The 21,454-nt window shown below is 53.7% G+C and overlaps 1 protein-coding gene across 10 annotated transcripts in view; it reads left to right on the top strand.

Annotated features, from left to right (window-relative positions):
- ARHGAP26 (Rho GTPase activating protein 26) overlaps nt 1-21,454 on the top strand; it is a 147,887-nt gene that overhangs the window by 85,659 nt on the left and 40,774 nt on the right. For all 10 annotated transcript variants that reach the window (XM_054842095.1, XM_054842094.1, XM_054842090.1 and 7 more), the window contains one exon: nt 15,176-15,335. In XM_054842095.1, the coding sequence (XP_054698070.1) occupies nt 15,176-15,335 (160 nt within the window). The remainder of the gene's footprint in view (nt 1-15,175; nt 15,336-21,454) is intronic.

The raw sequence follows: 21,454 nt of genomic DNA, 5'->3' as shown, positions 1-21,454 counted from the left end.
CGAGGGCTCGTGCCCCCGCGGCCCCGCCGGAGGGAAGCACTGCTGCGCCCGGGCTGCCTCCCCCTGCGCGGGAAGGGAGCGGGGAGCTGGAGGCGGGGGGAGGACAGGTCCCGGGGACAGGCACAGGCAGGGTGGAGGGAGAGGAGCCTATAAATAGAAAATGAAGTTGGTTTCTGCATCTTGCTGTATCCCTAAGCCTATTTGCCCTGCCTCCTGTCTCATGTTCAGGTGTCCGGGCAATTATCCACTGAAAAACAGGGCGTGAGCAATCCCTGTCCATGCTCCTTCATCAGGAACATAATGCTGCAAATTTCCTCCTCTGCTCTACGGTCCCTGGTTCCAGTGAAACTTGCTATTATGATGTTATTCTTTGACCCATGAGTAGGTGAAACCTTTAATTTTCCTTCTTGGGACATGTTCACGCTGTCAGGATTCCTGTGATAAACCCAGCTGTGATTTACTGTTCCTGAAAGAGAGGAGATCTCTTTGTTCCGATGTTTTTCCAAGGGGATCTCTGCAGGAAAGCCTCAACACCCGCAGTCTGGACCATCCCAGTACGCCCCGTGCCTGCATCTGCTGGCCCTGCCAACAGGCACGTCTGGGGATGCAGCAACTGAAGTTAGGGAGACCCTGGATGATCTTAACAATCGCCTGGTTTCTCTTGTCTCAGGCCAGAATAGCCCATGGCTTTCAAGGAACTGAAAGGCAAACCCGGCCCGTATCTTCTCCTTCTTGTAGCTGTTTTAGTTACCGGTCACTGTTGCTTGGTCAGTCTGTTGATCCTGGGAGCTTTCGGTGTTTGCGGGGATGGCTGCTGAGGGTGCTCCTCATCCCCTGCTTTAAAAATAGGGAATACACCTTTTAAAAAGCTACAGGAAGAACTGATGCCAGGAGATGTGGCGAGCTGGGTGCGAGCGCGTGGTACCAGCAGTGACACAGCCCCTCGCCGCCGCGCGCTCCCCGCTCTCCCAAATGCCTTTTCCAGCATCATTTTTTAGCACTTTGTGCTGAGCCTTCCCCGGGCCCGACGGGGCAGCAGGCTCGAGCTCTGCACGGCGTGGGACTGCTCCCACCATCTTCAGGGTTTTTTTTCTTTTTATTCTGGGATTTTTCCTCCACTGTTTCTAGTTGGGAAGGAAAGAAAGAAAACAACCCTTCCTCGGTGCTGCAGAGCACCTTGGGTGCAGCAGGCTGTCCCACAGCACATCACCTAGCAACACGCTCCTGCTCACATGCTTCTGCGTTGTATTGCTGCAGATAGCGCCTTTTGGCCCAGCACCTATCTCCAAGAATGGCTACGGTGTAGTTTCAGATGCTTTTTTGTCAACAGAATGTGCCAGCTCTGATTAAACCAGTTTGGTTTTTTTCTGCCAAGTTAAGTTAAAGCAGGTCAAAGCGAAGTGGAGGCGCGCGGTGCTGCCGAGCTCGCGGGTGGCTGCGCCGATGGTGCTGCCGGGAGTGGAGCTGCTTGCAGAAAATTGCCATTTTTGTTAGTGGAGCTGTGATATCATCCCTGTGTTTTTCTTCTTTTTTAATGTACTTTCTCATCAAGGAATAAATGCTTTGGAGGTGCAGAGCAGGAGGATTTCGCACTGATTGTGTTTCAAGGATCTAGGAATTATTTTTTTGGCATGGGCATAATTTGACACCTGAGCTTTGCTTTGTTCTTGTAGCAGTGAGATCCAGGTTCACCGGTGCACCTGGTGCGGTGCTTGTGCACCCTTCACGGGGCTCCCGAGACCCTCCCGCGGCTCTGCACCGCTCCCTGCCGCTGCGTGCATCCCCCGGCCCGAGGAGGAGCAGGGCTGCCCCTGTCTGCGTGTCCGCTCCTCTCCTGGCAAAAGGTCAAAACAATTAAGGAGGCTGCAGAAGAAATGTGTGTACGTGTATTTAGCAGAATTAATTATCTTTAATCATTCACAGCTGCGGCCTGGCCAGCAGTGACTAGTTCCCTTTGTTTTTGCTGCGGTGGTGTTTTCTAGTTTACGTGTTTTAACCAACATGATAGTGATTGCTATCTCTAGCACAAATTGTTTTCCACTTATCAGTGCGGATGGTTTCCATGGGCTCTGCAGGGCGGCTGCTATCGGCCACGGCCCAGAGATCCAGCAAAACCCACCCTCCGCTACAGCCCGTCGGCGGGATGGGGCAGGGGCTGGACGGGGAGCGAAGCGCGTTTTGGAGGGCTCTCTGCTGAACGAGGGATTGTTGGCAAAGGAGAAGAAAAAAATCCTCTAGGTCTTCTGCCTAAAAATACAACCCGGCGCTTGTTTTCCTTCGCGTGGAGCAGTCCCGTCCTTGGCAGCCCTGTGCCGTGCTCCCCAGGCTGTGCTGCCCGTGCAGAGCCCCGTCGGAGCCGGGGTCCCCAGCAGCGGTGCGACGCTCGCCGTGGTGTGCTCAGTGCCCGGGGCTTCAGGAAACCCACCGCAGCACCTGGGCGGGACTTGGGGCGGCTGCTTCCCCAGAAATGTGCTTTTCCGTGGGCTGTTTTCCCCGTTTCCCCCCGAAGGTGCAGCCGGCGAGGAGGCTGACGCCTCTTGGCACAGCAGGTCTGATTTCATCCCCGTGGCAGCTGTTTATGCTGCTGTCTGCTAACTATTCATTTGCTTGATTTATGTATTACTTCCAGTAAGTCACTCTTGTCCAGGATGTTCTGGAAATTTCCACTAGCCGCTGAGGCCTCTGAGATGCACTTCTCTCATATGCTCCTCGCCTGATTTGGCTGCCAAAAGAAAATAGCGAGCGAGTTCCCTGACCTCGCGTGGCCAGGCCAGGCGGCGATCCTCCCACGCAGCTGCCTGCTCCCCGCGCTTCAGAAATGCCATTTTTTTTGCCTGGTGCCTGTTTCTGATCCCATTTGATCCCAGCACTGCTGGGTCCCGGGTGAAGTCCCGGCAGTTCGAGTGACCCAAAGGATCCGGGTGCTCCCGTGGGTAGCACAAGGCACGTCACACGAGAGGTGATTTCCCTGTAGGCACACTCTGCCTTGCAGGAGCTGGGAGAATCCTGCCCGGGGCTCATCTGTCCCGGGTCCGGCTCTTGCTTTTTGTCCCGCTCTTTCCTTTTGTTCCTTTTTCTCTTGTTTTGTTTCTCTGCCTTGTGTCTTGGTTTGGAGCATCAGGTCCTCGCCCCTGGGGAGCTGGGATGGGTGATGGGTGCTGCCAGGGTCTGCAGCCAGGTGAGCACCGTGCCTCTGTGCCGTGCTGGAGGCAGTCCCGTGCCGGAGCCGGTGCTGCCGGGCATCCCCAGAGCCGCTGTGCCGAGGCATCCTCAGTCCCAGCTAACCCAGTGCACTGTCTTGGGACAGCTGGTACGGGCGGTTCAGGGAGCAGCAGAGAGAGGATGCCACGGCGTGTGAGCCCAGCCCGGCCGCAGCTCCCCGGAGCTTCATCCCCACCGCGGCAGCAAGTGACCGACGGTGCTGCCAGGGCCGTCACTGCCGGTGTGCGTGGAGGTGCGTATCCGCATCGGTCCTGCCGGGCACGAGTGTTGCCTATACGTACCCTAGGCGGGCAGGGCAAAAGATGTGAACCAGCGTATGGTAAGGGAGAAGGAAAGTTTAGGCTGATCATGCTAAAACAAAACAAAACAAGAACATCCTTCATTTCAAAAATACAGTTCTAAGCAACTATTTCAAATCATCCTCTTCCCAATTGGAGCCAAGCCCGCTCAAATCAATAAAACTCTGTTTTGTTTCAGTGCTTTGACATGATTAGCAAGTATAGCCGGTCGTCTGTTTCTTTTTCTCCCTGCACGGGAAAAGCCAACCACGCCAGCAGCAATGCAGCGGGCTCGCCGCACAAGGCAGGAGAAGGGGGTTGGAAGGAGCAGCCTGGGAGGGCGGGTGAAGGGGAAGGTAACACTGCGGCAGCACGCCGTGCGGGGGACCCGACCTCGCTCCCGGCTCCCGGAGCGCAGTGCGACGTCCTCCCAGTCTCCCTCCTCCATCGCATCGGGCTCTGGGCAGGTTCTGGGGTATTTTTAACGTGGGAGACAGGCGGTGGATGAGCGATCGCTCTGCAGATTAGTTTGAAATCTTAGCGCGCCCATCTTGCCTGGCTAATTGAATTACAGCATTTAACTGGAACCACCTGTAGCTCTGTGGGAAGACAAAGCCGCGGAGGTCTGCAGGGCTCTGGCAGAGCCGCCGGTGGGGGCTGCGCTGCCCCTCGGCTCCCCCGCGCTCACACGCCTTCCCAGCATTAATGAAGTCTGCATGTTCGGCCTAACGTCTCCCTTGTTCTCTTAGTTTTTGCATTGGGCTCCTGAACTTAATTTTACCTTTAGCATAGCTTGTTGGGGGTTAGGTTTTTTTCAACCAGGGAGCTTTGCAGAGAGGAAGGAGCCTGCCCTGCGCCTTCTCCTGCCTCCCCGCAGAAATCCTGTGCGTGTTCGGATCCCGCAGAGGCAGCGCTTGGACTGGTCAGTGGGTGCTCAGACCTCCCCGTCTGTCGCAGGCGGTCTCTTACGTGGTCTTGATCTGGTTGCAAATGACCTGCATCCGTTTTTGTTCTGCTACCACAAAATAATCCACTGGATTATTGATAACGTGCCAGCAGATTGGCTCCTTGCTCCTGCTGGGGTTTGGAGTGCCTGCCACCAGGTACGCAGCAGCAGCAGCACAGCGAGCGCGCTCCCAAGCTGCGTTTGCAATTAGCAGCTGGGGTAACGATGACGTCGTGAATGCGTTCCCTTGTTTTCCTGCTATTTTCTCTGCTCAGGACTTGCGGTGAGGGAGGTCCTTTCCCACCGCTGAAGCCCTTCTGCGGGAGGCATCCCGTGCTCAAGGACCGCTGTGGCGTGATGCAGCAGCTCCTTAGGAACCATTCACGCTTCGGAGCCGGAGGTGTCAAAGCCTCGCGGGGCAGCAGCAACACCTTGGGTTTCCCCCTGCCCTTTCCTGGAGGAGCTGGTGATGCTCTCCGCAGAGCAGAGACCGCTCCGGGTTTAGCAGGGACTGGTGGGGGCACGGTGTTGATAGGGTTGTGCTGTGCAGGATGCGGCCCCTGGAACACTGGGCACGCTGTGCAGAGCACAAGGCTGGGTGCATGCCCTCCGCCTTGCAAGCTCTGGCTCCCTCTTACTCTTCTGCTTTTGTTTTTAATATGAGATTCTGCAGAATTTAAAAAAAAAAACAAAACACGCACACAAAAAACCTGTAGGTGTTTGCTGTGTTCTGTGGGCTTGGCTTCCTGTAACGTGTAAATTAGCAAAAGGTTTTGTTCTACTTCTGCAAATGAACTTTTCACCCCCTCAGCCTGGATTGTCAATAGATGAGCTGTTTGCATTTTCTGGTAGCTATTTCTTTCATGCTTCTCCAGAAGGTCCTTATATTTTCTGAAGGCTCCCCAGTTTTTAGCTGGAGAGGCATGCACTTCAGAGATGGCAGCATCTCTTATCAGATTCTTCACCGCTCTTGTGTCTTCATCATGCGTAAGAGTCATCTCTAGATATGCTAACGGGTGTCTTAAATTAGGTTAAAGCTTACATCACCCACGCTGGCAGGACCAACGGGTTAGTAGCATGGAACGCGGCATAGGCTGGGTTTGCTGTGGAATTTCCGTGGTTGCACATCTCTGCCGAGCTCCCGCCGGACAGCCGGGATCGCCGGGAGAAGCACCAGGCGTTTTGTGTTACCCAAGAGTGAATTCTTGTGGGCTTGCGATTGAACTTTACGTTGTTGGATGGAGGTTATTGATAGCGCCTAATTATCTGGATTCTTTTTAATTGTTTATCACAGTGAAACTGAAACTATGTACAGAAACAGATTGAATCTAGAGTGAGCAAAAGATTTCCAATAAATAGCTGGCATCTCTCCCTGGTGGTGTCTGCTCCATCCCCGCAGACAGAGTGGGACTTAGACATTTTAATGAGAGCTTCTCTAGATTGCTCTTACGCTGAACAGACCCGGTACTAAACCAAATTCAATTATATAGATTTTAGTCAAATCCTTTTTCCACAGAAGAAAGGAGAATAAAAATCACAAGCGCCAAGATGTCTTTGAGCTGCGGTTTTCCGCGGGGTGCGGGAGCGATCCCCAGCCCAAGCCGGACGTGTCTCCTCTGTCCATCTTCAAGTGACTAAACCGCACGTCTAGTCAGGTCTAGCCTTTTTGTAACTACGGTTTGTAACTCCATTCAAACTGAGAAGCAGGTATTTTTCAAAACGCCTGCTGTGCGTGTGGAAGGTGCACACGGAGGAGCGTGGGGCAGAGGGTCTGAAAGCCACCGTTTGGGGCTGGCGGGGCCGGGAGGCTCCGGGAGCCGCTGGCGGAGAAAACCCGAATGCGATCGCAGCCTCCGTGCTGGAAAACCCGGGCGATGCTGGCACCCCCGGGGGAAAGGAGCTGGTTTGCGTAGGACGTTCTCTGGCTTGGTGGTGACGCCAGGCGGACCAGGGCTGAGCTGAGGGAGCCAGTCCTGCTTTCCACGGGCTTTATGTATGCGTGTACGTACAAATGTATGTGGAAATGCATTTCTTGGCTCCTGCTCCCTTAATCTAAGTCATCCCGCAGAGGGAGGAGGCAGGAGGGTCCGTCCATCGGCTGCACGGGTGCCCCGCTGTGAGCATTAGCAGGCTGTTATGTTAGTAAATTAAATAGTTACTGCACTCTTCTAACGTAGTTCCATGGAAGTTTGTGGCAATTGGACGTTACCTGCTGCCAGGAAGAGTGGGAAGGGCATGGCGGGCTGAGCGGGTCTGCCCACGCGTGTGTGACGGGGCGCATGAAACCTGGGGGGATTATGTTTCAAATTGTTGGGCAAAGCCTTGTTCCACCGGCAAGGATGGGACAGGCGTTTTTCCTGCTTTTGTAACCATGACTTTAATTTATTCTACAAAGCTGGTTATTTCTGTCTTCACTTTCTTTCCATTTAAGGATTTTTTTTAGGAATTCAGTGTTTTGCAGGGAAGGGCACTAATCTCGCATTTGTGAAGTGAATGTGCTCCAAAATACCCCTAAGGTGGAAGAAAAAAAGCCAAAAAAACCCCCCTGCTTTGTTGCTCTTCCCTGTGGCCAATGCACTTGTGTGACTGTACAGGCGGGTAAGTTCTGCTCCTGACCTGGCGACCTGGCCCTGGGCTATGACCTGTTTCCCGTGGCTCCCCGAGGGACGGCGCCCGTCGGGCTGCAGAGCCGGGGCAGCTGCGCTTGCTGAAACCGCTGCCCGTTCTTGCTGGGAGGCTTCTGGAAGCCCATTTGCTTTGGCTGGTTTCCATCTGTCAGGTAGGCTTCGGCACGTCGCTTGCCATCGCGGCAGATCTTTCAAAGGATTTCTCATTAACGCGTACCTGCTCTTTCAGGCTTTTATTGCCCCGCCGGCTATATAGATTTTCTTATATCAGTGGGAAAACATCAGCAATTTCTGTTTTCGGAGGAAAACCCGCCTGCGCAGCGGGGGCTTTGCTGGGGGCAGCAGGGCCGGTGGTGCTCGTGCACGGGACGGCTCTCGCGGGGCTGCAGGTACAGCCCGGAGCCAGCCAAAGCTCCGCTGCAGCACGAGCTGCCGTGGCTGTCGCTAATGGGTAAAATAACTATTGTTATTATTGTAAAGAGGAAAGATGTAATTGAGTGCAGCAGACTGAAGTTGTAACTGAATGCTGTGCTTGCACACATACGGCCAAAATTAAGGGAAGAAGTGCAAGGCTGGGGGTTTGGGGTGTGGGGTATGGGAATTGCATTCACTGGTGTTGCCTCTTGGTTGCGTGCTGTGAACATGAAGTTCGCTGGTGTGGTGCTGGGGTTTGGCCCGTGCAGGGAAGGGTGGCAGATCCTCTGCGGTGCCCAGCGTGTCCCGTGGGCTGTGGGAAGGGTGCTGGTCTCAAACAACCAGGGCATTGCCGTTGCAGGGTGCTAGCGGCACAGGGGACAGTGTTTGCAGCCTTGGCAGCCCCCGTTCCAGCTCCGTCCCCGGGGGACGTTTGAGGGTGAGGTCCCCTTTGGCTAGCTGCGTTTCTGCAGGTGGAAACCATGGTGACATTTTAACATCAACTCGTGGCTGTGCCCATGGCTTTCACCGGGGCGTCAATGGAAACCCCTGGTGCTGCCAACGCTGTGCCGGGGCGTGGGGAACGTGCCGGCCCGTGCCGCTCACCCCGGCCGCAGCCGTGGGCTGAGGGATGGTGAGCAGGTTCGGGTTCCCCCTGTCAGCACATCCCCCCGAGGTCTGGCATCAAGCTCCAAAGCCAGAGAGGATGGCTTTGGAAACCGAGGCGACTTGGTCTGGATAGCCTGAACCAGAGGAGCGTGGCAGCACCGTATGTGTTTTCCTTGCAAGTCACGGCACGTATGGTATTCACACTGATTAGAGTTACCGATACTGAACTTCACGTTTGGCCTCTGCATCTGTTCAGTGTGATATGAGCGCTTTTTTTTTTTATCCCTGGGAGTAAACCCAAGCATCCAGCTGTGGCCAGATTCACCCGAGAGAAAAAGAGAGTCTTGTTGGAGCAAGTCAAGCCGCCCAGAAACAGTGCAGGCGCATGTTTTGTCCCAGCTGAGCAGGGAAGCCCGAGAGCAACGCGGCTGCTTGTCGAAAACCCCTTTAATTCTCAGTGTTGCGTCTGAAGGTTTTGTCAACTCCTTTCAGAAAGTTTCTCCTTGTCTTCACTGGGAGGTTTTGTATTTCCCTGATGATCTGTCCTCCTTTCAGATCCGCTGGCCTCCATCTGCATTCCTCAGTACTTGGCTCTCCCCGCTTGAGCGGCGGTGCTGAAGCTGCGGTGCTGAGGCTCTGCAGCCTGGGAAGGCTTGGGCTGCGTACGGTGGTGTTTTGCCCGTGCTGCCGTCCCTGTTCCTGCGTGCTGAGAACATGCAGTGACCACGTGGCGGCTGAGCAAGCCCAGCGAGCTCGTCCTCCTGCGGCTCCAGGCTGCTCTGGCCCTTGCAGAGCTCCCCTCATCCAAGAGCAGCCCAGAAGAGCACAGGCACATCCAGAGCCTTAATAAAACACGACAGGATAAATTACGGTTATGCAATTTGTAAGTGTTTAGTTTCTGTGCGTGTGTGCCCCGGCTCGGGAGATGAAGTGGAGCTGATCCTGCTCCCCGGTTCTCCGCTCCGCATTGCTCTTCACGGCGGCACGGCTGTCTGCCAGAGCCCAGTGCGAATCGATGTCCCCGTCACCTCCTCCTGTGCACAGGGACCTTTTGGGAACGGTTATTCAAATGCGTGATTGACCGATTTAGCTACCTGGGACGCCAGCGGTTAGTGCTGCAGGTGTAATTCCTTTTTAATGTGCCACAGCCTTCTTGGCTCTCTTGCTGTGAGTAATGGGTGACACTTGTGCTTACAACGGCACTTGATGAAGAATTTCTATTTCCAGTCTCCTCTGTTTCTGATAGCGCAGGAGGGGAGCTTTGGTTTTTTAAAAGAATCTCCTTTTAGTAACTGAAAAACATTTTCATGATTATTGTTATTTGCGTTGTTTTAAAACTCGAGCTGTTTCTTTCCTGACCCAAGCTTGCTTTTCACCAGACTCGGTACTGGGCTTCTCTGGGTTTGGGTACCAGGGATGGCGCGGATGCCAGCACCATTCAGGTTTCCCTCCGAGCAGAAGGCGGTGGCTGCGCACAGCTGGGTTTCACATCTCTGCCTCGCGGCACAGTGTTCTGCAGTGCCCCTGCGATAACACCCCGGCTGTGCTCCCAGCCCTCGGACGCCGTTCCCGAGCACGGGGCTGCGGGGGTGGGTAACCCGTGGTGGGTTTGGGCGAGGAGCGGGCAATCCCCAGGAACCGCAGGGCCACCGTCCGGGGCACAGCTCCTGCGGCCCCGCAGAGAGGGGTGAAGCTTCTCGCCCGGCTCTCCACCTACGTGCTCATCAGCTGCAGCCCAATTAAACTCAATAATGTGCAGGGATGACTTGAACGCACCCAGGAACATTTCCCAGAAGTCATTAGATTTTACCCGATAAATGCCGCCAATTGCATGCGCGAGCAGCCGCCCGCTCTCTGTCCGGCAGCGCGCGCCATCCAAAGTAAGTGGATGGAAGTGGGGGAGCGGGGGGGCAGGGACACCGGCTGCGGGGTTCTGCTTGAAGGGAGCCCCCCAGCAGCCTTGCCCAGGCTCTCCCCGAGCCGGCAGCCGCGCTGCCCCAGACGTGAGTTCCTTTGTAGGACTCGGTGGGACACGGCTGCTGCGTGCTGGGCTCTCTCCGGCGGGGGTTAGCACGGCTCTTCCACGTACCGACTCGCTCAGCACCACGGGGGCGGTGGATCCAGAGGTGCTGCCGTCACCCAGCGTGCTGTCTGCGTTCTCTGTGGTTTCTGTCCTTCAGTCCTGCCCGGAGTCAAATGTGTTCAATTTGTAACAAACTACCCAGAGCACCCCAAATAATTTTGGGGTTGCTAACCCTCTGCGTGATTGGCTTTTCACCTTGAACAGAAGTTTTGATGGTGGTGGCAGACACAAAACGTATTTTTACCTGTAGCAACGTGAATTAGCTTCATTATTTCCCATCCAATAAGGTCCTGTTAGGCCAGCCGTAACAAGCACTCTGTTTTCAAAGGTTTGTCCCAGGCTTGGAAATAGAAGCACTCCAGACTTTGCCTTTGTTCCCTTGCAGATGTTTGTTTTCTCAGAGATTTTTCTCTGAATCGGGGAAGATATTTGAACTAATAACAGCACTCTTTGGCTGAGGCTTATACGCGTGTATTTTATATATAAAAATTTTGTATATAAAATACATAGGCAAAGTGATTCCAGCCAGAGAAGGCGAGAGCTCAGTGGGCAGCAGAGCCAGGTGCCCACGTGGCATCCCCTGGAGAGGCCCGTGGAGCTGTGCGGTCGCTGGTGCCCGGCGCGGCCGGGGGAGCCGGCTCAGAGCAGCGCGTTCGTTGCGGTGACGGCACGTACCAGCGGGACCGTGTCCACCAGTACTAGGTAATCCCGCTGATGCCAGTTCACAGCCCAAAAGTCTCAAGTTCGTCCGTGTTTTGTCGCCCTCGGCTCTGTGTGCGGCGTCGAGCTGTGGTGCCTGCAGCGGCGGCTCGGCCCCCGGCTGTGGTGGTGCCGGGTCCGGCCGTGTTACTGGGGGGGCGGGCAGCTCCCGTGTGCTGCACCCGCGCGTCCTCTGCTCCCGCAATGCACCTTTCTCTGTAGGTCACTGGAGAAGCAAATGAGTTCTTTAATTGGATTTCCATGAAAATAAATATGAGCTGTTGACCGGGCTGAAGAAACTGAAATCATGAATATCTGTGAAAGAAAAACAGCCCAGTGCAGCACTTCCCCCAGCCTGCCGCACCCCCGGCTCCGCTGCATTTCTCCTCCTCGGTTACAGGATGCTGATTGCAAGCCAGTGCAACAGCGAAATATTTACTGTTCCTGTATGCTTTCTCTGCACTGAAGCTTGACTACCAATTACTCTGTATTAAATTATGTTTGGTCATGCCAGTGATTATACAGTATCCAAGCAACCCAGGCATAATCTAATTTAACACACAACATGGATTTACTCCGCTCTCATTCTCCTCTGTTTTTCTGAAAGTGAATGTAAAGTGAGCGGGCGTCCAGGGACCCCCCCAGGAAACACGACCTGCCCGTTCCGCCGTGGGGACAGGGCTCCCACGGAGCCCTCGGCTCCCGGCCCGGGGTGTCCCCTCGGGCGGCAGAGCTGGGTCTCCAGCTCCTTTGGCTGGGTGCTGGCGGCAGCCTCTTGGGCTTGCACCAAATGGGTCAGGTCTTCACGGAACAAAGTCCCTTTGCAGGGCTGCTCGCTGGTGATGCCTTGCTGAGTGTGGCTGTTCCCCGGTCAAGGGGCTCCGCAGTCTGTCCCACGCTGCCGCGCTGGTCTCCCGCTGATCCTGGAGACACGTGGGAACCATCGTGTGCTGCAAGGAGGAGGAACAGCCCAGAGTCCAAAAGTCAGGGCTAGCCTGGCACGTTGCAAGCACCAAGCAGGAGTTAAGGTGTTGCTCTGCACGTTTCTCCATTAGTTGTTGATTCCCACCTCCTGCTTGTGCTGGAAGTGACTTCTGCAAAGCGTGGATGGAGAGAGAACTGAAAAAGGACCCATCTAAATTACTATTAGTGCAATTGCTTTCAGAGTGCACCGGGGGCCAGAAAGAAACAGCAGGTTAAAAGGAAAATACAGCAAATACTTGGAAACCTTCTAAAGGGCAGCTCAGGAATGGCACTAACAATGCCTGCCGAAAAACATTAAGCACACTTTGGGATGAGAACGCCCCATCTTTAGAAACTGCAGCATTATTTTCTGGTACAAAGGCTGATGAAGAGGTATAATTTATAGTGAATTATCATGTGGATAATGGCTGTGGAATTTGAAGGATGTGAAAGGTGAATCATGTTTTGTAGCATAGCTTTGGTAACCGAGCGTTGTGAAGACTGCTGCTGGAAAAGTACCCGTGGTACGGATCAGAAGTTCATGTGCCACCGGGGTTTATTCCAGAAAGGAGCCAGACCTGCACAGTGGCAGAATGGCTTCACTTCACAAATTTTAAAGCAAAGATGGTAGAGGGGAGCTTGGTGCTGACCATGGGACAGAGGCGAGGGCCAGCGCTCGTGTCTGGGCACGTGGGCATTCCTCGGGCAAAGCAGAGCCAGGTCTGCGGCTGGTGCTGCAGGACCGTGTCCTGGCTGGGAAGTCATTAATAGTTTAGTCTGAAATAATTAACAGGACCGTGCACAGCTGCCTAGCCGTAATGAGTCAATGACAATGCAATTTATTAGAGTGATGTATTACATGGTAACGGTAATGAGAAATGGAGGGACCTAATTTTGTAAGACTTGGATCAATTCAGTTGTTTTTTTATAAATGAACTTTGTTTAACTAACCACAGGAGATCATTAAAAATTATTATTTTATTAGTACTTTTCAAAACTGTTTGAATTACAGCTGCGTTTTTCAAAATTCAAATAGGAGCATGTGAACTTTTGTCTGACGTACAGCTGTTGTTGCAATGTAAAAACATCGTTGATGCTTGTAAATGTCTTGATAAGGAGGTAGGTTGGAGTGGGGAAAGAGGTGTGAGTCCCTGTGTAAGTAGGAGGATTTTCCTGTAAGCAAGCAAGTTTTTTCCTAAGTAAGAATTTGTTTGCTATTGGACGTCTCTGCTCCCTGAGGTTCTGACCTCCTACAGAAAGTTTGCTCGTACCCCACCAGCTCTGCCGGTCGGGGCAGGCTGCTGCCTGGTCTGCTCCTGCTCCGGTGCGGATGGGGAGAGGCTCTGCACCGGGATGGGGATGGCCAGCCGGGCTGGGTGGAGGCGATCGGGAGAGCGGGGTGGCAACAGCCCCGCCGGGCAGCGCGTGGGGCAGCGCGTGGGGCAGCGCGTGGGGCAGCGCGTGGCCTCGCTGCCAGCATAGGGCTCCTTCGCCCCCAGGCTGTCGTCTCTGTCAGCAGAGCCTTTCTCTGGGGCAGCCCATGGAACCATGGAATGGTTTGGGTTGAAGGGACCTTAAAGATCATCCAGTTCCAACCCCCTGCGCTGCAGTTTACTGACACGGGAGATTTCTCGGGCACGTGTGATAAGATACTCAGAGCTTCCTGACAGTGGGGGAAGTTACGGGTAAGAGGAAGGTCCTGCAAGCTCCCAGGGGACTTTCGCTGGGACTTCTGCACCTTTGGAGTCGTAACCTAAGCGGAGACTTGGAGGTGACACCTCTGCGTATTCTCTAGGGATGTAACAAGCACCAGAGGTGAGACTTCTTGCCCGGGCAGTGAATAGGGCTGAGGTTGCTGCTGGGGGGAGCTAAGCCAGCAGTCCTGAGCCCCTGAGCTCCGTGATGAGGTCCTCTGCTGCTGCCTGAGGAGCCGTATGTAGGAATGAAGAGTTCTTTGCTGGTTCAGGTGAGATTTGGATGAAAAAGGATGGAAAGCATCTTTTCTTTTAAGTCAGCCCTAGCTTACACTGTGCTGAAATAAGCTGAGCACGCACATCAATGAGCACTGTGGTGTTTTGGCTCCGAGATCAATAATAAAAGCTCATGGCAATAACTTTTTGGGACAACTCAGAAAGATCTGAGTCTCAGCCTCACTTTGTCCTAGCCTACTGCATTTGTCCAGGGAAAACAGGAGAGAAAGAGTAGAGGGAAAAGACACCTAAAAACCCCTTTGGGCTAGAACTGTGTGTTTGCACTGCCTGAACTCATCGAGTTTCCTGGTTGAAGAGGTCAGGAGAAAACCACAAGAAAGAGTTGCGGAGACGGGGCTGTAGGGCTTCCACCGCAGGTCCTCATTGCGTCACCCGCGCACGTGTCGTTGTGTGACTCCAGCACGTGACTCAGCCGGAGTCCACGCTACTCAGTGAGGTTGCTCCGTTGCAGCCGAGCACCTAGGTCCCCCAGCACTCGCGGTCAGACACGACCCGGGGACCCCGGGGCTGCGTCCCGCATTGCAGTGTGCCTTCGGGGCACGGCAGCGGGGCTCTCTGAGGCTGAGCCGGAGCAGAGGATGTGCCCCATCAGGGCTGCTGACGCTTTGCAGCACTAAGACCAGGGGCCAGACCAGAGCTCCTCCGAAGTAACCACCCGGAACGCACGTTAGCCAGGGTGCCAGGTCCTCAGCTGAACTGATCTGCTCCCAGTGGGCTGCGGTACTTGCGTACATAAAAATAGATGGAGATGACAGGGAGGAAGGCTCGAGTGTCAGTGGGTCCCTGGGAGAGCGGGTGTCCATGTCGGGCGGGTGTCCATGTCGGGCGGATTCCTCGGTGGGGTGGAGAAAGGCGCGTGTGCGTGCACGTGGGTCCGGGGTTGAGCCCGATCTTCGCCTTCCAGCCTGTTTTGGTCGGGCTGGATGGGCTGACCTCTGGTGCAGGCAAAAGCTTAAATGGGTGAGGAGGAATTGAATTTTGGAACATATTAGGTCACTCATTCAGTTGGAGAGCAGCGTGTGTCAGAGGTCCAACAATTTGTTTTCAGAAGGGTTTTAAGCATTAATGATTCAAGATGTTTTCCTGGGAGTGGTTTGCAACATGAGACTCAGTGGCCAGCGTAGTGTCGGGGTTTTATGGGATTAGTCAGTTCACTGAGGCTGAAAGGTCTCTAGTAACACAATAGTTAAATTTGTACTTTTCCACATGGCTGAGCCTTCAAGGAGCTCACCAGGAGTGTAAAAAATGTAAACAGCATTGCAAGCTTTGTGCCAGCCATGAGGCAGGGAGGGGGTTTCTGTGCACATTAGTTCTATCACCTACTTTTTTTTTTTTTCTTTCAGAGTTGCAAATAATCACAAGCAGAACCTGATGACTGTTGCTAATCTGGGTGTGGTATTTGGGCCAACACTGCTTCGACCTCAAGAGGAAACAGTTGCTGCCATTATGGACATCAAATTTCAGAACATTGTGATTGAAATTTTAATAGAGAACCATGAGAAGGTAATGGCTTCGCTTGCATCTTTCAGTGCAATTAATTTATGAAACCCAATTTGTCTTTCTTTACAAACTGCAGCCCCCTCTCCCAGGCCCCCCTTGCTCCCCGTGGCACTGGCGGAGGTGGCTTCGCTGTGGCCAGTGGGGTTGTGCCGGGGCGGGCAGCAGCCGGTGCCTCCCAGGCGTTCCTACCGGCCATGGACACGGCTGCGTACGGAGCAGAGGCTCCAAAGCCGACAGTTCTCGGGCCATAGTTGCATAAGCAGCGCTGCTAGTAACCAGCCTTTTTTATGGTCGTCTCGGTGTGAGTTGGCATGTCCGCGTCTCATTACAGAAATCCCCCTTTCTTTCCCCTTTCTGTTGCTTAACAGGAATTTGTCCTTAGTTTCAAGAGAGACGGGCACTAAAAGAAACTAGCGCGAGATGAAGGCCTGGGCTGGCTTCCCGTTTTTCTGACTAAATCTGAGTTTTTTGAAGTGCTGGCTTTATCCACGACATTGGTGTCCTAAATTATGATGCATTTGTGTTTGTCGGCTGTAAGGATGCTCTTGTCTGCCAGTGGAGCGGAGGCGGCTCGGTGGGGCCGGGGTGCTGGCTGTCCCTCCCAGCCGGCTGCATGGGGTGGCTGCATGCAAATGGCAGCGCTAAAAAAGTGACATTTTCTTCTAAATTCCAACAGTTCCCTGTTTACGATCTTTTCTTCGTCTGCTTTTGGTTGGAAATAAATGATTAATTTGTGCATTCAGGTTGCAAAGAAAGAAGTAGAGGTAGGCTTGCCCCCAGCTGGGGCTGCTGTGGCGGGGTGGCATCGTGGCTCTGGCGCGGGGTTTTGCGTGTGGATGCCTTGACCGGGCTTGTTGGAGGTTAAGGTGCGAGGCTGAGCCCCTGGTACAGGCGGTGCAGGCAGCAGTCCTGGGGCACGTCTGCGTGGGGCTGCAAAGGGACATCAAACGCGCAGCCGGAGGGGACCGGGAGACTGTGTCTGTTGATGTATGTTGTTGGAGAAATTGCTTCCACGGGCACATAAAGGCCATGGTATTTATTTAGGACGGAGGAGCTTCTCCTCTGTGTGGAATGGAACGGCAGCGATGGCTTAGTCGCGAGCTGCTGTGCAGAGGGGCGTGTGAGCAGCGGGGATGAAGCGGGGGTGTTCCAGGTCCCAGCTCCCCCAGCCCTGCTCCTGCGTGGAGGAACCGGCGTGAAACCTCGTGTCGGCCTTTGACGGTCACCTCCGCCTGTCTGTCATCGCCGCCGGCGCACACCTCTGCCCGGTGGTGACGAGCTCTCTGGCTGTGCCGCCAGCATCACGAGCAGCACGGCGTCGCTACAAACGTGTTTTATCTCCCTTGCCCTCACTGTGCTTTATGGAGCCCTTCCCTCGCAGGCCCTTACAGAAACACATCTTTAGACATCGATTTTTTTTGTCTGCCTGAGCCGAGTCTCTTGCTGTGCCAGCCGAGCCTCCGTCAGCTGGCATCTGTGGAGGAATCGATGGCAGGTTTCTGCAATGATCCCATCCGGGTGGGCTGGTCTCTGCTCACCAGCCAAATTACAGCTCCTGCCCCGGGGGGGCCTGGCGCTCCCATGGTTCCCCTGCCTTAGGAGTAATCATGGCACCAGCAGAAGGGTGAATCTGCAGGTTGGGTGCATACATTTGTCACCAATTAATTCTGTGGGTGGGTGTACCTGCTGCCCGCGGCGCCCGGGCGCAGTGAGGGCTGAAGCTGCAGGGAGCTGAGCTGGGCTCGGGGGGCTCATGGGACTCGTGGGGCTCGCGGGACTCTTGGGGCTCGCGGGGCTCACGGGGCCGTGGCCGTCTGCGGCTGCTGCTTTGCACAAGGATGCTGTGAGCGAAACGCCTGTGAACCCCTGTCCCCAGTTCTCCAGGGCTCTTGGGAAAAGATCCTGGGAAGGACGGAGATAGGAGAAGGTAACTCCAGGAGCAGAAGATCTCTTAAGTGTAGTATTAGTGCCGGTTCAGCTCCCGCTTTAGGACTGTTTCGTTTCAGTGTATTTCTTAATTTGAATTGATGGGAGCTCACTGAAGGCTCCCCACAGGAGCTGCCGTAGGTGATTAGCAATATGCAAGTTGCCTGCGCTTGTGCTGCTGGTGCTTTATATTGTCTTACACCGGTGACTCACAGACAGTGTTTATGATTAAGTACATTCACAGGGAAAATGTAATTGATTTGAATGGTTCCTGGCAATCAGCAGCTGTCTGGTATTACATTGTATTTCCCCCAGGTAAGTGGAATGCCTCTCCCGTCAAAATTGCTGTTGTCATTGTGTAACCAAAAAAAAAAAAAAAGCAAGCCTGGTGATAACATCTCTTGGTCTGAATAACTGCTGGCAGCTTGTTTACACGGTCGCTTCAGTAGGCTTATCTGATTGCCGGGGCAGCGAGAGGGTTTCGGGAGGGTTAGTCAGCGTTCCCCGCTCGCCTGCCTGCATTTGCAGTCACCCCTCCTGAGATTTGGCTCATCTTCCACCTGAGATTATCCCTGGGGAAAAAACATCTGTCCCGAAGCCATAAAAGCATCAGGGAAGGATGCTGCAGGATACGGTGCCGGTCTTCCAGGGTTGTCACTGATCACCAGGAGCTCGTGCTCCCTTTGGCGGTACCTCCGGATTGACGTGTGCCCTGTGCGCAATGGGAGCGATGTGCGGTTTGGAATCGTAGTCAGTGAAACAGGGACTTTCTGAAGGTTCCCGGAACGACTGGTAAATTATGGTTTGTGCTTTGTTGCCAGAGCGTCCGACACAGACCATTAAACTCTGTGTGTAATCCAAAAAGTTGAGTCGTTTCTGGAGATTTAACAGGTTTCCAGGTCTCAGATCCAAATTGTTTGTTATACTTGTACCAACAGCAATAAACTCAGAGACGTTTTTTAAAGCTTCTCAGACATGTTCTCCTCGAGAAGGTCTCTGCGCATCAAGGCATCGCAGCCCTCGCGTTTGTCCTTACAACTGCAGCCACCACTGGGAACTGCCGCACATGGGCCATCTCCCGTGGGTTGTACCAACACCAGATCTTCTGGAAACGTGGAATAGTGTTGGGATGAGTGTAGGATCGGGGCTTGGGGAGGAGGGGACGACGGCTCCATTTGCCTGCCAGATGTTCCAACGCAGCAAACAAGAACCCTGAAAAGTCAGGCCGGAGCAGATGCCCAGTGCTACCCAATGAACCACAACATGTCAAATTGCTTCTTGGCAAGATTTGTCCATTGGTGATTCTCAGCCTTTTCTGCATATGTTTGTGAATACAATTCATTAAGGTAATGTGTTGTAAAAGATATCCTGATTATGTATAATTAAATGGATAACATGATTTTTCTCCTATGGCTCTGGATGTTGCCATGACAGACGCACCAAGAGCGCATCCTGTGCAAAAAAAATTAAGGATGCTGTGTTGTGTGCCTGGTTACTCAAGTGGTTGTCGTTTAACACCATATTTCTGATTTAAAAATGAAACGCTAACCAAAAGTAACATTGAAATGCTATTACATCTGACAATTGCAGATGTCCATCCATTTTCTTTTCCAAAGCTTAAATTTGTATAGCTCCCTGGAAAAGGCCATTGTTCTGAAGTGTTACAAAATTAAGAGATCGATTTTCTGTCCTGCTGATGTTTGCTCCAGACGAAGGATTGACCAGGTGAAATGTTAATGCAGCCAGTATTGATGATAAATAGGAGACTAGTTTATGCAGGGAATTGCACAGACCCAAACACCAGCCTTAGAAAACGGTATGGACTAATACTCAAGTCAAAGCCCTCAGCACCTCGTCTTCATTTTATTCTTTTCTGTACAGAGCAGAAATGCTCAGTGACGCTGTTGGCAGTGGTTTTAGCCGGTCCTCATGTATGACACTGTACCGCTGACGTTTTGAACGTCAGAGCAGCGTCTCATTGTCCAGGTTCCTTGAGCGAGTGCAGGCGCAGGTTTGTGCGTGGGACTACCCCGAGCTGTGGGCGAGCAGGGGCTGGGTCTGCGTGATCCGTATGTGCTGTCACGTCGCGTCCCGCTGGTTTGGGCAGGGTGCCTAGCCTGCCTGGTCCTCACCTTCCTTGTAATAAAAGGGCCATGGTGGGGTGATTAGTGCCAAGCAGGAGGACATCCTCTGCTGCATGCCGGGGTGCGGGGAGGCAAGGAGGGCTCTGATGGAGGGGCACCATCCCCGGCCCCACCAGCACCCCCAGTGCACGCTGGGCAGCCCGACGGGGGGGCGATTCCTGCAAGACCCGTGGAAAGCGCAGGTGCCTCATCCCTCTCCTCGCACAGCGCAGGTGTCGGTGCTGGGGAGACAGCCCCGGTCCTCAGCGCTGGCGATGGGGCCACGGGGCCGCTCGCTCTGGAAAGCCACAGGGTAAAGGATGTAGCAGCACCTGGATGTGTTTCATTTGGATGTGGGAAGGGTATCGCAAAAAGCCTTTTAACTACCATCGAGACGAGATGCCGCCGGGTCTTTGCCGTTTTGCAGACGGGGAGAAGGTGGTGTGGAGCCGTGAAATTGCTGCTTGCATCAGGCCGAGCAAGCGAGCATGGTACGGCTGTAAATGTGATTTATGAATCCTGGCTGCTTCTCTCCCACTCCGGCTATTAAACTGTCTCTCTCTCCCCGTTAATTGGGCTCTGTGACTGGGAGAGCTGTAACACAGGTTTGCGCAGTGAGGAGCACGTCTTGGCTATTCTTGTTAAATTAAAAAATGAAACAAACCCGAGAAACTTTCCTGTGAAGAAGAGTGGGGGTTTTGTGCAAGCAGCGTCTGAGCTGAGGGAGATGGAGGAGGAGGGTTTGGGTCCAGCAGCGCTGGTTTCCTTCGCTGCTGAAGAGATCTGTGCTGTTTCCTGGTACATAATGATGGCAAAGTCGCATCTACAGTCAGCTCTTTACCTTACAGTTCTTGGGGTCTCCGACTCCTCCCTCCTTAGACCTTCAAAGTCAATGTTGTGCTTTTTTAAGTGGAGCTGTTAATTGACTTTTCTCCATTGTGAGCGGCTAAATTTAGCCTGTGCGCGTCGTGCTGCTCAGAGGTGGCAGAGAGCGGCTTTTAACAGCCTCCGCCTCCAGATTGCCTCTGCTCCCCTTCTCCGGCTTTCTCTCGGGGGAGATGCCGTCGTGGGCTTGGGGCACTGAGGAGGTTCGTGGTTGAAGGCTGTCCTGGAGAAACGCTGGTGTTTCTGCTTCGTCAGGACGCCGTGGAGCTCACTGCTCCAGGGGCAAAGGGTGCTCGTGGAAGAGGTTGTGGCTTAATACAAGTTTATAACATACAAAGTTGATGATGGTAAGTTAGAGTGTGCAAGGTATCAGGTGCTGAAGGTTTTCAGTAAAATTGTCTCATAACGGTGTTCCAGCTGTGTTTAAAAATGCAGACTCCATATAAGCTGAGGCTGGTTTTAGTCACTGAGTTCATAATTTAAGAGCATATCTATCTTCTCCTATTAAAGACCAAAAAAAAGGAACGAAAACCTGGAAGTTTATTTTCAAGTGTGCTGTGGGAAGTCATTGCATAAAATGCAATTCATAAATCAATACTTTTCTCTTGCTTGATTTATATATTTCATTATACTTCCCAAGTAGAATTTACTATTGAACAGCAATCTGAAAGCAAGAGCATGTTAAAACAGGCAGTGGCCGTGCTGGGTATGGGGAGCGGAGCCCAGGGCAGGCAAGGTGCCCCGGTACCGATGTCGGCCCCCCCGTGCTGAGGATCCTGCCCCAGAGGTGCTGTATTTAGCACGTAGAGAAGGGCTCCCGGCATGGGTCCCAGCAGCCGGGACAGGCACCTGAACCATGCGCAGCTGTGTAATGTTTTAGCGTGGTGAGCAATGCGCTACGAATAGCCCTTCTCACCGGGACCTGCGTGGGCCTGAGCGCCTGTGCTGGGGGGGCTGTTGGGGTGCTGGGGGGGGGTGCTGGGGTGCTGAGGAGGGGTGCTAGGGTGCTGGGGGGCCTGTTGGGGTGCTGGGGAGGGCTCTTGGGGTGCTGGGGAGGGGTGTTGGGGTGCTGGAAAGGGCTCTTGGGGTGCTGGGGAGGGCTATTGGGGTGCTGGGGTGCTGGGGGGGCTGTTGGGGTGCAGGAGCAGGGTTCAACAGCCATGCGAGGGGCTGGGGAGCCGCTGACCC

This window comes from Grus americana, chromosome 14 (assembly GCF_028858705.1).
Source record: "Grus americana isolate bGruAme1 chromosome 14, bGruAme1.mat, whole genome shotgun sequence".
Taxonomy (NCBI): Eukaryota; Metazoa; Chordata; class Aves; order Gruiformes; family Gruidae; genus Grus; species Grus americana.
This window is presented reverse-complemented; position numbering and strand designations above follow the sequence as displayed.